This window comes from Lissotriton helveticus, chromosome 1_1 (assembly GCF_964261635.1).
Source record: "Lissotriton helveticus chromosome 1_1, aLisHel1.1, whole genome shotgun sequence".
In the NCBI taxonomy this organism is placed as follows: Eukaryota; Metazoa; Chordata; class Amphibia; order Caudata; family Salamandridae; genus Lissotriton; species Lissotriton helveticus.
Genome location: NC_136057.1, coordinates 852,512,068 through 852,526,790, shown reverse-complemented (window position 1 = coordinate 852,526,790; position 14,723 = coordinate 852,512,068). Strand labels below are relative to the sequence as shown.

Genomic DNA, 14,723 nt, shown 5'->3' with positions numbered 1-14,723 from the left:
CCTAACTTTTGGGAAGGGTTTCTCATGAAGAATATGTGTGAGCTGTCTTTTCCATCATAAAGAGCATTACTGAAGGTAAGTATCTCGTACATTTCTCAGTGAGACACTGTAAGTTGCATGGGTTTGCCCAGCCGTTGATTTCTAGCTCTCTGTAATAGACAACCCAATTTTCCCTAAGCGTTGATGCTCAATAAAGCGGAAATGATTCTTGTGATTTTTTTTTTAATTGGCACATGTGCAAGAAGTTCAGGCTACAATGTCCTTTTAGTGAGGACAAAAGTTATTTCCATGTGCTTAATCATCTATTGTAAAGGCACAGAGACCCGAATAGTAGTCAGTGGTACAGATTATCTCCAACATTCAGCCCCAGCCATCTGTTTTTTTTTCTCGCTACTGATATCAGACTCTGGTCAAGCTTTTAGATAAAGGTTCAGACATTGCAGGTGTTGGGATTGCAGAGAGCAGAACTAGACTCAATACATCTCTATGAATAGGCTGTTTTTTTAAAGTCCATATACGCGTAATTTGTTTTTCTTGAGATTGGATTGTTTTTGATGGCATTGCATAGTGTACCCCTATTCTGCCAAACTTTCCACACATCCCTAAAAGTTATAATTTATCGAGCAATTCATAAAACGATTACAGGTCAAAAATCAACCAGAACAAATATAACCAAATGCTATTTTCTACAACTCTGGCTCCAGAAATCAAAATGAAAAAGCACATTGCATTAATAAATTCTTTGGGGCAGAGCAGCTCGCAAGTCCTATAATATAATATTGTTTGTTGTTATGACCAATGTTCTATTCTTTGAGTGGAACTGTCTTATTATTGGCTACTTGAAGTAGTTTAATTTGCCTGGAATTCAGACCATTTTGCTAATTTGCTTTTAGTGAAGCAAAGGCACTGACCCACCACTTTCTGTGCAGCAAGCAGTCAGAATGGGGCTTCCTGGAGTAACTTGACAGGTTAATTTTTCTTTTGACTCAGTATTAAAGGACATGCATTGCCTTGGAAAAGAAGCAGTTTGATAACTTTCTTTATCACCTATACTCACTCAGAAAGGGCATGGTTGACTGACCACTCACAATAAAAACCTCCTTCTGCTACACCCACAACTGCAGGTCTAAGCCTGCCACTTGAAGCACTAAAGGTGCAGGTAATTGACGAACGCTAAACTGTACTTAAACACATAAGATAGACTAATGTTGTAGAAACTCTGGGCAATTTCTAAGAATAGTCACTCTTTCGTGAGAGGAATGCAATGAGAAGGATTTATGTTGGAGTTCTGCAGATTGATTTAATTTGTGAGTGAAAATATAGCTTTGACTTGAAAAGCAGTGTCGTATATCTGGCACTGTTGATTGCTTTTCTTCAGGTTTCCGGGATGATGACCATTGAATGGCTGGGTGCAGTGATCTTTAGCAAGACTGAGTAGAAGAATTAGGGCATTCAGTTTGTCTGCATTTAAGCTAAGTCTGATTCCTAGCATCTAAATGTGCATCTAGGAGAGGTATTCGGTTATGTAATTGAGAGATTAATGGTATTTGCCAAATCTACGATTGTACATATTTTAAAATCCTAATCCATGCCTATGAACAATAAGCCCTTGGCATGAGGTTGGGGGTTGGATTCAGCTGGAGGATAGATAGGGTTGAGTCTTAGGGGCGGTCTCTGGAAATCGACGGGGGTCTTGCAGCACTTGTCCCTACCTGTGCCCTGGTGCAGGCGGCATCACGGAATCCCGGTGGGCTTGTTGGTGTTCTCTTCCCCCCCTCCCGCCGCCGCAGATCCATCCATAGCGGCCGCAGTGCGGAGGTGGGGACTACATACCCCAGGCTGCATAGCGGCAAAGCGGCGGAAACAGCCAAGGACACTTCCGCGCACGGAGGCGCATTTAACCCGAGGAAAACACCGGCAGAGCGGGCGGTCTCTGGAAATCGACGGGGGTCTTGCAGCACTTGTCCCTACCTGTGCCCTGGTGCAGGCGGCATCACGGAATCCCGGTGGGCTTGTTGGTGTTCTCTTCCCCCCCTCCTGCCGCCGCAGATCCATCCATAGCGGCCGCAGTGCGGAGGTGGGGACTACATACCCCAGGCTGCATAGCGGCAAAGCGGCGGAAACGGCCAAGGACACTTCCGTGCACGGAGGCGCATTTAACCCGAGGAAAACCCCGGCAGAGCGGGCGGTCTCTGGAAATCGACGGGGGTCTTGCAGCACTTGTCCCTACCTGTGCCCTGGTGCAGGCGGCATCACGGAATCCCGGTGGGCTTGTTGGTGTTCTCTTCCCCCCCTCCCGCCGCCGCAGATCCATCCATAGCGGCCGCAGTGCGGAGGTGGGGACTACATACCCCAGGCTGCATAGCGGCAAAGCGGCGGAAACGGCCAAGGACACTTCCGCGCACGGAGGCGCATTTAACCCGAGGAAAACCCCCGCGACGCGGGACCGCGCGCGGGACCAGCCGGGCTGAGCCCGGGCAGAGGGCGGGCCGTCCGTGGCCGTCAGGGGCCGGAGGAGGACGGGACGGGCCACCTCCCTTGGTTCCCTGACTACTTAAGGTACAAAGAACTCCTTTTCCATTACTTATTGCCCTCTCATGAACGGGTAAAGACTTTAACTTTGCATACATCTTGTCAAGAATGATGCAAAAGGAGGCATTAAAAAATTCTTTTTTCCTGCTTGGCTCGGGAAAGGGGACTGGGGAAAAAACTCTGAGACTGAATAACCCTTCCCCTCCAAGAAAAATAGACACTGACGTATCCTTCCATCTTTTAGATAGTACGCTATCTCCCCTTTAACTTCTGGAATCCCGCAAACCATGTCTTATTGGGAGGAATTAAATGCGTTGTGTGGTACCAAGTTCGCTCCAGTAGCATCCCCTTCCCCTGTACAAAATTTTTGTAGCGATAACCCATTTGGCACACTGTGCGAACCACCTCCACCACTCAATGAGGCCAACTCTCAAGTTGCTGTTCAGTCACAGGGTCCAAGTATTAAAAGGAAAATCGACGGGGCAACCGAATGCAAAATACAGAACCTTCCTGGTGGTGTTGGTTCTACATCGCCCGTCATGAACTCCGCCGTACCTAAGGAGGGTGATGAATGTTTGAATGCCCAAGTACAATTGCCCCAGTTGCCACTATTAGTTCAGTTTGAGCAAATGCTAAAATCCATAATAGCACCCCTCATAGAAAAAATAAATATCTTGGGGGATAGGCTGACAAATTTAGAGACAACCATGAAAACCAACTCCTTACCTCCCATAAAGACAGTAACATTCAAGCATCCCAACCTACCGACTGCATCCAGAGCCCCTATGCCAATTAACATCAGGAAAAATACCTTAACTGAAAGTGTAAACTCCAAAACACCATCCCAAACTGCTTTTAAAATTCCCCCCAAATTTGTATCTACAAACTTCCCCCTGGCTGGAGTGGAGCAAAATAGAGTAACGCGCATTCATTTACCCCCGGAAGCCGCCCCTTTTGTGCTTGTTCTTTCGGGAGTACCGGCACCCTCTCCTGGGAATCCCGAAAGACACAGGGACCTTCTGAACAAAGTCATATTTTGGCTAAATAAAAACAGATCCCTTCCACCCAATCATGACGGTGGAATTCTGGGTGTCAGAAGGGTGGGCTGGTTGGGGTCCCTACCTAAAGAAATCCCCGGGGACTTAATTCTGGTGAAGTTTAGGAATCGGAACATTGTCCCCCAGTTACGACTCTCCCAGCCCAAAGATGGAGACGGCCCCATTTCCATCTGGGACCTGCACGATTTCTATCCAAGTATCCCACATACTTCTCCACTTGGATTAATGACAGCATACCAACATATGATGGGAACTGAATTTCGTGCTCTTACTGGTAGTAGCTCTCCTGCTCGCTACAGATTTGACTCCGTGTACAAACATTGGAATTCCTGAAGTGACAAGCCTAAGCACTAATCTAGACTGTAAATGTTAATTTAATGTATAGCGCATTGTAATTATTGCATTGTTCCAATAGGCCAGGCACATGTTCCTTTTAACCTGTAGCCACAAATGCTGCTATTAGTCTGATGTTTACAATGAGAGAGCCCGATATCTGCTTTTATACTGCGACATATATTTTGAGATGTTATCTTAAACTGTACCAACAGTTAAAATTGTATTCCATTGATTAATGAATTGTATAGATTTTTTAACAATGTTTTATATGTGCTTTTATGGTTTGTTTTGTCTGAACCGAATAAAGCTTATTGAAACTTGAAACTTGAGTCTTAGAGGGCATCCGAAAGGATAATTCAAAATTTAGACTTTTTAATACCATTCTGTCAGAGAGTAAGAACTAGTTCCAAGCCCGGACCTGTGGCGAAAGAGCCATATTGTAAGCAACATCAGATCCATGCATGTGACGTAAGGCCTGTCTAGCAATGTTCTTGTGCCATGAACAAGGGTTACTCTTGCAAATTAATCGGTGTGTTCCATTTAGCTTCCTGAACACATCTCTACTACCTTTGGCCTAAAATTTCACTCTTCTGTAGATGTAATTGGATGTGAATTTTTACCACACTCCATTTTCTTTTTGTTTTTCTTCTTTTGCGAGAAATAGGACCCGAACGTTGGTTTATAGTTTGCAAAGTTGGTTACATTTGCTAATTATTCATGGAGAATAGGACTTATCAGGACGCATTTGAGCACTGTAGGCACTGTTTCCTGTCTGAAGAATGTTTAACTCTGATGTGTGTGAGGGTGGCATTTAAGGCCTAGACCCATTCATTTATCAAAAACCTTTTCTTGAGTCTTTTGGTGGGTCTCTGATTCTGTTGCTATTTTGTTTGCCTAATCACTTCAGAGTTCTACTTACCATTTGAGATTTCTGCTCATCTTAGCAGGTTATCCGAGTACAAGAATTCAGTGAAAGAATAGGTTGACTTTTCTGTAATTTTCTGATATTCAGTGTTTAAGAACTGTAGCTGATCAATTCCAAATGTGGATTTTGGAGGATGTTTGAGAAATCCAAAATGGTGATGAAAGCATTGCTTGAATAAATATTAACTTCTAATTACTCTGAGGCTCATTACAAAACATTGCTTTTGCTTACTGTGCCAATACATACACACTAAGACCATATGCATATCAGGCTTGACTCTGCCTCATTAGGAACAATACAGTCAAAACTTCCAATCTACTTCTCCTCTACAAAGGAATCTAAGCAACTCAAGGCATGTTTGGCCTTGTACGGCCTCATCATTGCAGTGTGTCTTCAGCCCAATAGCATCATGAGGTAGTTGATCCACCTTCAGGCAGAACAGTGCACTTAGTGTTCCTTAGTTGGTCATAGTTCTTCTTAAAAATAGCACCAATCAATTCTGCTCACCCTATTGCTTTAGCACATTTTTACTGTAACAAGCAACACACTGATGGAAGTAATCCTTGAATGTAAGTTCCCTCTCTAAGTATTTTTAAACTCCACTAGCCACATGTAGCTAATCCATCTTTCTTCACATATCTGATATGAGCAATGCCGTTTTGAAGTGTGGAAAACACATGTTTTAATTCTTCCAGCTGCTTCACATGAGCCTCAAGAAATCCAAAATCAACTCCTCAGATGAAGAAATTTTGGAAATGTTAGATCCCTTTGTCCAGCTGCTCATAGAGTGCTTGCAATCTATGGATGTGAAGGTAAGATGTTGTTAATAGCTATGGCTCATCTTTATCGGATAATCTAGTGAGTTTAAATATTTAATTTGTCTCTCGGGTCATATCTGTTTTAAAGTTTTTATGTATTAACACCCTAACAGCTGGTGTTTTTCAGAATTTAGTCTATATATCAAAATTCTTCTGAAATATCCTGTGAGGTTTTATTGAACTTAAGACCAAAGTTTGCTTTTTTGAAAATAATCCATTGGTTTTGGCACATGAAAACGCAAGTAAGAATGTACTGCCATCCAGATACAAATGTGAGCATGAGAAGTGAGAGTGCTGGCCATATGTATGTATGTATGCATGCATGCAGGGCCGGCTTTAGCGCTGGTGGCGCAATGTTCAACAAACCTTTTTGCCCCCTCCCCTCATGACCTCTTCCTCTGATTCTCTCACTGCCACCTGGCAAAAGTGCCCCTCCATACCCCCTCTCTCACATATATTTCTATTCTTAAAGAGCTGGTGAAGTTTGGCTTTACTAATCCACTCCGCTTTCCCCATAACATACATATGTATCTGTTCTTTGCAGCAGGCATATTAACTCTTTGCACCAGTTTATGGTCAAAGCTGCCACTAGACAAAACTGCAATCTCTCTTTCCAGCAGGAACATTAATCACAAGAGTTATCGTGACATTTTTATTGCTGCCTTAAAGCTAGATGTACTAGGAACTCTGCAGCAGGTGCTTTTAAATGTTATTGCTAAATACAGCACCTGACCCACGTAGCCCCCATCCCAGTGCGTGGACAGTGCCCCTCCAGGTCAGCGCCCAGCGTGGCCGAATCACTGTGACTGCCTTAAATAGTGAAAGCCTAGCCTAGCAACTGCTGAACATAAGCAAAGATAATCAGTGCGTGATTTGAGGGGAACCTAGGTTCTGGGAGTGAATGTGATCTGTTACTTGCTCATGATGCAGTGTTCTTTAAAAAAGGTGTACCCTTCCTAAACTTGAGCAAAGTTGGGGCAGTGACATTCCTCCCTTTTAATCAACATACCTACATGAACTGATGTGGAATTTAGTGGATAATTCAGGAGCGAGACCTAGCCGACTAATCCCAATTACAGAGGTTACACAGCAGTCAAAAATAGGTTGACTTTGGATGTTTTAGAACCGACAATCATAAAACCAGATGCTGGAAATAACCATCTTTTGTGTGGTATTCTCCCAAATGTTTGCTTTGACTGTTTTTGTAGACCTTAGAACTCTGTGCACTTTATCTCTTGTGAACCAGTGGTAAAGAACCTATGCCCCCCTTTAAACTTGTTTGCTTTATTTCATGTTCCTCTAAGTCCCTAGTTCATGGTACCAAGTGTACCCAGGACTAATACTACCAGTGTACTGTGACGCTCATTGCGCCATCCACTAGTGATCTTTGATTCTGAGGAAGGGCCAACAAAGAAATGATCCACATGTTTGAAATGTGTATCAATGTTCTTCACACTCAGTTTTAAATCTTTTTTCTGAATTGTTTTTCAAGTATGTAAGATATGTTATAAAAAAAGAAGTGTTACTGCTCATATATACTATTAATCTAGATCTGCCAGTAACAAACTAACAGAAGCATTACCAAATCTATGACACAGCCCTTTTAATGAACACACTGTTATTATATAGATATTAACACCATTAATCTACACACTATGTGCAACACATTCTCAATTTCTCACCCAACGTGTTTAATTACAGACAGTTCAGTGTTATTTACCTCCTCTAGCGTAATATAATAGTATTTTTTATGTTATCCATTTTCTTAAGTGTAAGCCACATCCTTGTCTATTTTAAAATATGAGTAATGTTTGGAAGTGTATATGGTTATGTAAGTGAGTAGCTCTTACACGTAACTATGACTGTGATATAGTGTGAATGTTAGTGTTTTCTAAAACTTGTTTTCATGGCTGAAGCATCTAAAGTTAAAATAATATGAAGAAATCCAATTTTCTGTACTTAAATACTCGCGCTTGTTCCATGAAATCCAATTGTCTAGTACTTAACTACACAGGCCTGTGCAATCAAGCAAACCAGCTTTGTTCTCTATTGTCTATAGTTCTGCAATTGGCTTGCCCACTTTTTGTTAATCGTCCACAAGGGTTGTTTAGCACTATACAATTTCTTCAACAGGGGATATGGTCTAGCGAGCGGAGTCTACACTTACAAATATGAATACTTCTAAAGACAAGGAAGGTACACCGATGATCTCACTGCCTGTCAGACAAAGCCTTTTTGTCACGTGCTCTGTTTTCAGCTTTTGGTCTCCCTTTTATTATGAAATTGGCCTTTTCTTTTTTTGTTTTTTACTCATTTATTTATATTCTTGAAAAAGCCATTAGTATTAGGTAGATGACTCTAAAGTTAACAATGACAATCAACACCCAGAACAGACATCAATACATTCCAACCATTTATTTTGCCTTCTCCAAGGCCTGAACCTTCTTGTCCCTTGGAAGACCAACAGTTATTTAGTTTGAACTTCCAAAAACTATATATGCAAATGAATTAACTCGTATTCACTCCCAATGGCAAATACATAAATGTCCATTCCAAGTTGTCCAGAATGGACATATCAAGGTAGGGGCCAATAGAAAACCGTAGGACGTTATTATGCCTTGGCCAAAGCTCCAGCTCTGAGTTACCAGCTTGACTTCAAATCAGAGGCTGCTTCACACCCTCGTTAATTCTCCCTTTTGGTGAAAGCATATGCAAACACAGCTCTTCTATTATCCGTGCCACATTATTGTCATAAAACACCTTGAGTCAATTCACTTCATGATATTGTTCTTGAAGTCTCAATGCCTAGCCACTACTGTAAAGACTGCTCTTAATTTATTCCACGGTTATGGTTTGAAAGACAGGAGGAAGGGTTTGCGTGCATGTCAGTTTAAAATGGGCTGCTAGCAGAAACTACAATGAAAACAAAGTCAAATAACCTAGAATATTATAATAGTCGTTTTGTTTTTAGATAAAGTGCAATCCACATTAACTGTGTTTATTTTCTAACATGCACTATATGGAAATATTTCATAAGTAAGGCACAACATTGTTTATTAAAAAAATCCTCTGATACTTACTATGTTTTTTCTAGGTAATCACTGGTTCTCTGCAGTCCCTGGTGTCGATGTTAAAGTTTCCTCTGCCTTCTGTTCAAAAGAATACAGAGCACTTAACAAAACAGCTTTTTCTCCTGCTGAAGGATTATGCCAAGGCTGGTGCAGGAAAAGGGCAGAATTTCCATCTTGTTGTCAATTGTTTCAAAGTAAGTTGTTTTTTGGTTGTACCACTAACTTAAACAAAACTATAGAATGGCCCTCCTAACGATTGGTGTTTTCTAGCAACCTATATATTTGTGTGGCAAGCTCCGCAAACTATCACTGCTTCCTTCTGCAGCAGTGCTCCTTGTTGCTTTGTTGTATTTATAGCCGTTTGCTGAGTTGTTGTAGCCTCACACTGGTGCTGGATTTATTAGGAAATTGAGCTTTGGGAATGAACTGTGAAGCACACCCAATGCTTGATGATTGAGGTTTCTTACAAATGCTTCATCAAGGCAGCTTCTAAAAGCTGGCAGTAAATGGGCTGTCGAAGACGGCGCCGGTCCGACGCCAGGCCCGGACCGGGGCTGGAACCAGGGACGACGTCGTTCGGGGATAGCGTCGGGAGCGACACACTTTGTGACGGCGCCAGCGGAGGGGTCGTGAGGTCGACTGGCGACATCACGGATCCAGGCATGGATCCTGAGGAGCCCTGCGGCGTCGGGACCGGAGTCGTCGACGGAGCCGGGGCCGAAGCACCCAACGGCGCCGGGCCCGGAGCCGCCGGCCCGCTAGGGCTCCCAGACGGACCGGCGGGGCCCGAAGGCGCCTCGGCAGGTTCCGACGGAGGGAAGTGCGACCTCATGGCCGTGAGGAAAGCACTAATCTCCTCCGGCGTCGCGTGCAGCCCAGGGAACGGCGGGTATGGAGCTGGATGCGGGGCTTGCGGCTCCGGCGGACCCGCATGGGCGGTGTCGTCCGAACCCCCGGCCGCGTCGCGCGAGCGTCTGCGGGAGTCGGAAGAGCAATGCCGCTTCTTCGACTTCTTTCTTGAGTGCCTCGACTTACCTGAGGACTTGGAGCCTGATGAGTGGTGTTGACTCGTCGAGCGGCGATGACTGCGGCTCCACGACCGGTCCCTCGACCTCCTCCTGGACCGGGACCTCGAACGGCGCGGGCCCGACTGCCGGAGTTTTGAGTCGCTTACGAGACCGCTCCTGCCTAGCCTTCGAGGTCAAGGCCCGTAAGTCGGGGCACGACTTGTCATCGTGGTCGGCCCCGAGACAGTAAACGCACCGACGGTGGGGGTTGGTCACCGACATCAAGCGGTGACATTCCTCGCAAGGTTTAAACCTGAGCATCCCTACCAGCAACCTGAGTCAAAAATCGACTCGAGAAATAATCCAAAATAGATCCAAAAGTTAGTCAAAAAATGCCTAAGAGTACTGCTCTTCCCGGATCTGCGCTTGCTGGCGTGGAAAAAAGAAGAACTGACGTCAGCGCGCCAGGGCGGCGTCTAAGTGCCCATCCCGGCGATCACGACGGATGCGAAGCCGACCGACGTGCAGGGGTACTGCTATGCAAAACTTTCTGGATCCAGTCTGACGCCTGGGGATATTCTAAGGTAAGGAATCTAGCACTAACTACTGTTTCTTCCAGATATATTGTTACCGAAGGTAAGCAACTTGTGCTTTGCAGCATGAATCCTTCTCTGGATTTACATCCTGAGCATTATTCCCCCATCTAGTGGTTGGGTCCGGAATTGTCTTTTTCTTTGTTTTTGTTTTTGTTTAGGTCGCTGTCGACCACCATTTAGTGCCAGGTACGTCCCCTGTGTGACGTCAGACGGTATCCTGGAGGTCGACGTGCGTGGTAGCCATCTTCAGATTCTTTTTTCCGCCGTTGGGTCTGGAAGCAAGAGGGGACGCTCCGAAGAAAATTTCGATTTTTCCCCAAAAACTACAAAAAGATGATTGCCGAGAAATATCATTGACGTCGTGACCGAGCAGAGCTTCAGAGTTGACAACACATAGGACTACTTTGGTCCACAAATGGCGAGGTAGGGGTCATGGAGAATACCCCCTTCAAGTTCTACCCCAAGTGCCATTACAAGTACGCTCAACGTGACCCACATGATGTCTGCAACCTCTGCCTGCCTGAAAATCACCAGGACAAGGACTGTGAGGCTCGCGTGGCATTCTAGTCGAAGACATTGAGAAAGTGCTAAAAGCAAAGACAGGCCCGCTACGCCACAATATCGCAGACAACGAAGAAAACTTCTCTCAGAGACCTGCGTTTCTCTAGCAATGAGGAAGAACATGGAGCACCAGCGGAGTGGACGCACGAGGGATCGGATGTCGAGATCCAAGAAGGGGACTCTGAAAAAATCCACGCCGAGAAGCAGGCGAGTGACCCGAAAAAGAAGACAGAGAAGGTAAGACACCATAAAAATCCATCACAACCGAAGGGCCACGAACATAAGACTCCCAAGGCAGCCCCGACGCCAAGCAAGAAGGCGATCGAGGGTCAGCCACGATTGAAAGAACCCCACGGAACCCAACCAACGGTTACCGAGGACTGAAATCGCCGAAAACAAGGGACGAGCACGAACCCGCGAAAAAGAGCACTACCCCGTCAAATACTAACGTCGACACTGGGAAAAAGAGAAAATCTCCGACACCGAGAGGACCCTCGAAGTCGAAAGGAAAATGAAGAGACTCAAGGAAGAAATGGCAACCCTCCTACAGAAGAAAAAGGAGTTTGATGCCTTGCTGAAAGATCTTCGCATCCCAGAGCCACCGGTTGGCGAACAGGAAAACGTCGACACCGGAGAGGCAGAAGATGCCGAGGGAGAATAAGAATGTTTCTGCAACTCCCCTCCAACCCCTGAACATCGAGACGAAGAACCCAAAGAATACAGAGACGTACCTGAAGAAGAGGAAAACTCAGAAAATGTCGAGGATACCTGGAACAATCTCAACACCGAAAGCCAGAAAGAAGAGATCTGCAGTTACCCTTCGAAAGCTTCGCCTCCAGATGACACAGCTTTCTACAAAGACCTTGTGAAAAGGGCAGCAAATCCATTTGGAGTAGCCAAGCTCACAGCGAAAAAAAGAGGATACGTGTTTCTTACTGGAAACGCTGGCACCAGCTACAAAAGGAACTCTGGACCTTACTATGCTGCCCAGTATTCTGGACCAAGGCAAAAACGCCTTCAAGGAACCAGCTTCAAACAAGGGGATAACCCCCAGAGTGGAAAAGAAGTATAAAGCATCCTCAAAAGACCCTAAATATATTCAGGGAAATACGATACCTGAATCAATTATTGTCACCACAACCAGAAGGAGAGCTAATGCAATCTCCTACACCGGACCTCCACCCGAGAAGGAGAGTAAGTGCTTGGATATGGTGGGGAGAAGAATGGAAAAGGAAGCAGCAACACAGTGACGTATTGCAAATTCAAATGCCCTATTAAATCAATATGGCCACCAATAGTGGGATGAAATAGAGGAAATTCTCAACAAACTCCCTGAGGAGGACAAGAAAATGGAAAGATCTTTTGTCCAGGAGGGAAAGAACGTGGCAAACACCTGCCTTAAGTCGGCTTTGGATGCAGCAGATACTGCTAGTAGGCAGATGTGCACAGGAACCATCCTGAGAAGACTTGCATGACTCAAAAATATTGGGTTTCAAACAGGAAGTTTAAACCTCCATCATTAAAAGACCATTCAATGGAGAAGCACTGTTCGGAAAGAAGGTAGATGAATCCCTTCAACAAATAAAAAGGACAGTGAGACTGCAAGGGCAATTTAGGCCCTACTGCAGAGAGGTTCCTTTAAAAGAGGGGAATTCAATAGCAGAAAGCCCACAGGTAGAGGCACCTTTGGACAAGGACAACACGTCACAGCAACCTCAAGGGCAGAACCCAGGTCAACAAATGGGTCAGCAGTCAAGCTATCAAGGGTGGCAACAACGACAGAAGCAGCCCTTTTGATCAAGAGACAATGGCAGAGAAAGAGGTCAACCCTCTAGAGGAGGAGGGAATGTATCCAACTGACTCGCTCACAAGCAAGTTTCCACACAAGACTCCAGTAGGAGGAAGAACATCCTTATTCCTCAAACAATGGAAAAATATCACAACAGACAATTGGATTTTAAATTTGGTAAAATACTGGTATTCCATAGAGCTAACATGAAAACCACCTGCAAACCCACCCAAAACATTAAGATTCCTGAGATCAGAGCACATACTGATAGAGGCAGGAATCCAATAACGATACCAAAAATAAGCAATAGAAGTGGTACCGAAACAAGGAAACTACTCCCCTTATTTCCTAATACCCAAACAAGGCTTAACTCTAAGGCGAATCATGGACTTCAACTTAAACAAATTCATACTGATACAAAGTTTCAAAATGTGTACCCTTCAGGAAATAATACCACAAATCCAAAAAGGAGACTGTATGGCAATAATAGATCTCAAAGATGCCTACTTATATATCCCTATGAACAAAAACCACAAAAAGTACTTGAGATTCCTGCACAACGGAACACATTACCAATTCAGGTTCCTACCTTTCGGAATAAAATCAGCTCCACAGGTTTTCTCAAAATGCCTAGCCGCAGTAGCAGCATACATCAGAAGAGAGGGAATCTATGTCTACCCTTTTCTGGACGACTGGCTCATAAGAGCACATTCAAAACAAGCATGCTACAAACATGTTCAAGCAGCGATCCGAACGCTACAAAAACTAGGGTTTTCAATAAACCACAAAAAAAATCATCAACAAAATCAGAAAAGGAAAATAAATATATTGAACTCAACAAAGGCAAAACTGTATCCCAAACAAAACAGGATACAAACTATCCATCGGGAGACAACACTCTACCAGAAGGGTCAATCTCTGACAGTGAGGAAGGTCATGAAATTAATGGGCATGATGGCATCATGCATTCCACATCCCCCTTGCACGCTTACACATGCACCCAGCCCAAGAATGGCTAACCAACAGCTCCTCCCAAGCCACATGAGATTGGGAGGATCCAGTGGTTGTAACACAAAATGTGCACAGATAGATACAATGGTTGGCATCCAACAACATAGCACAGGAACCCAACTCCATCTATGACTATCACCATGAACGCATCCCTTAAGGGTTGGGGAGCACACTGCAACCAGCTGAATGTACAGGACAATGGAACAAACCGGATTCCATAAAACATATCATCTTCTTAGAGATGAAAACAGTCTTCCTGGCATTGCAATCATTCCAAAGCCACATTCAGGGGAAGACTATCCCGATATAAACAGACAATACAACAACAATGTTCTATCTGACCAAACAAGGAGGTACGAAGTCGTTTCCCCTCAGCAAACTAGCGCAGAAGATCTGGCAGTGGACAGTAGTCCTCAACACCAAACTACAAACTGTACATCTACCAGGAGTAGACCACATTACAGTGGAACAGTGGATCAGTTGAGCAGACAGAACAACTGCTCACACGAATGGGAGTTGAAACAACAAACAGTACAGTACCACTTCAAAATATGGGGGACACCAGTGATAGATCTGTTTGCAACAATGCACAACAAGAAATGTCAATACTTTGCCTTAAGGTTTCCACACCACCAGTCAGAGGGAAATGCACTTTCACTCAACTGGTCATAGACTTTTGCTTACGACTTTCCACCAATACCCCAATACAAAAGTGTTAGAAAAGGCACAGAATCCAGGAACAGACATGATCCTCATTGCCCCTCCATGGCTAAGACAAACATGGTACTCAACCCTCCTAGAACTATCCAAAGGGGAGAGGTTCAAGATCAAAGCAGACAAAGACCTGCAACAACGCAACAAGGCCAAATCTTCACCCGGAGCCAACAACACTGCATCTGGCAGCCTGGTGCCTGAATACATAGAATTTGGCCACCTCAACCTGCCTTTACGTACAATGGAAATTCTAAAAGAGGCAAGAAAGCAGTCCACAAGAAAATGATCTACAGCCGAATGGAAGC

The 14,723-nt window shown here is 44.4% G+C and overlaps 1 protein-coding gene across 2 annotated transcripts in view; it reads left to right on the top strand.

Moving 5' to 3' along the window:
* The window catches only part of UTP20 (UTP20 small subunit processome component), a 1,109,880-nt gene that overhangs the window by 820,420 nt on the left and 274,737 nt on the right, over nucleotides 1-14,723 (top strand). For both annotated transcript variants that reach the window (XM_078675325.1, XM_078675316.1), the window contains exons 48-49: nucleotides 5,547-5,663; nucleotides 8,764-8,934. In XM_078675325.1, the coding sequence (XP_078531451.1) occupies nucleotides 5,547-5,663; nucleotides 8,764-8,934 (288 nt within the window). The remainder of the gene's footprint in view (nucleotides 1-5,546; nucleotides 5,664-8,763; nucleotides 8,935-14,723) is intronic.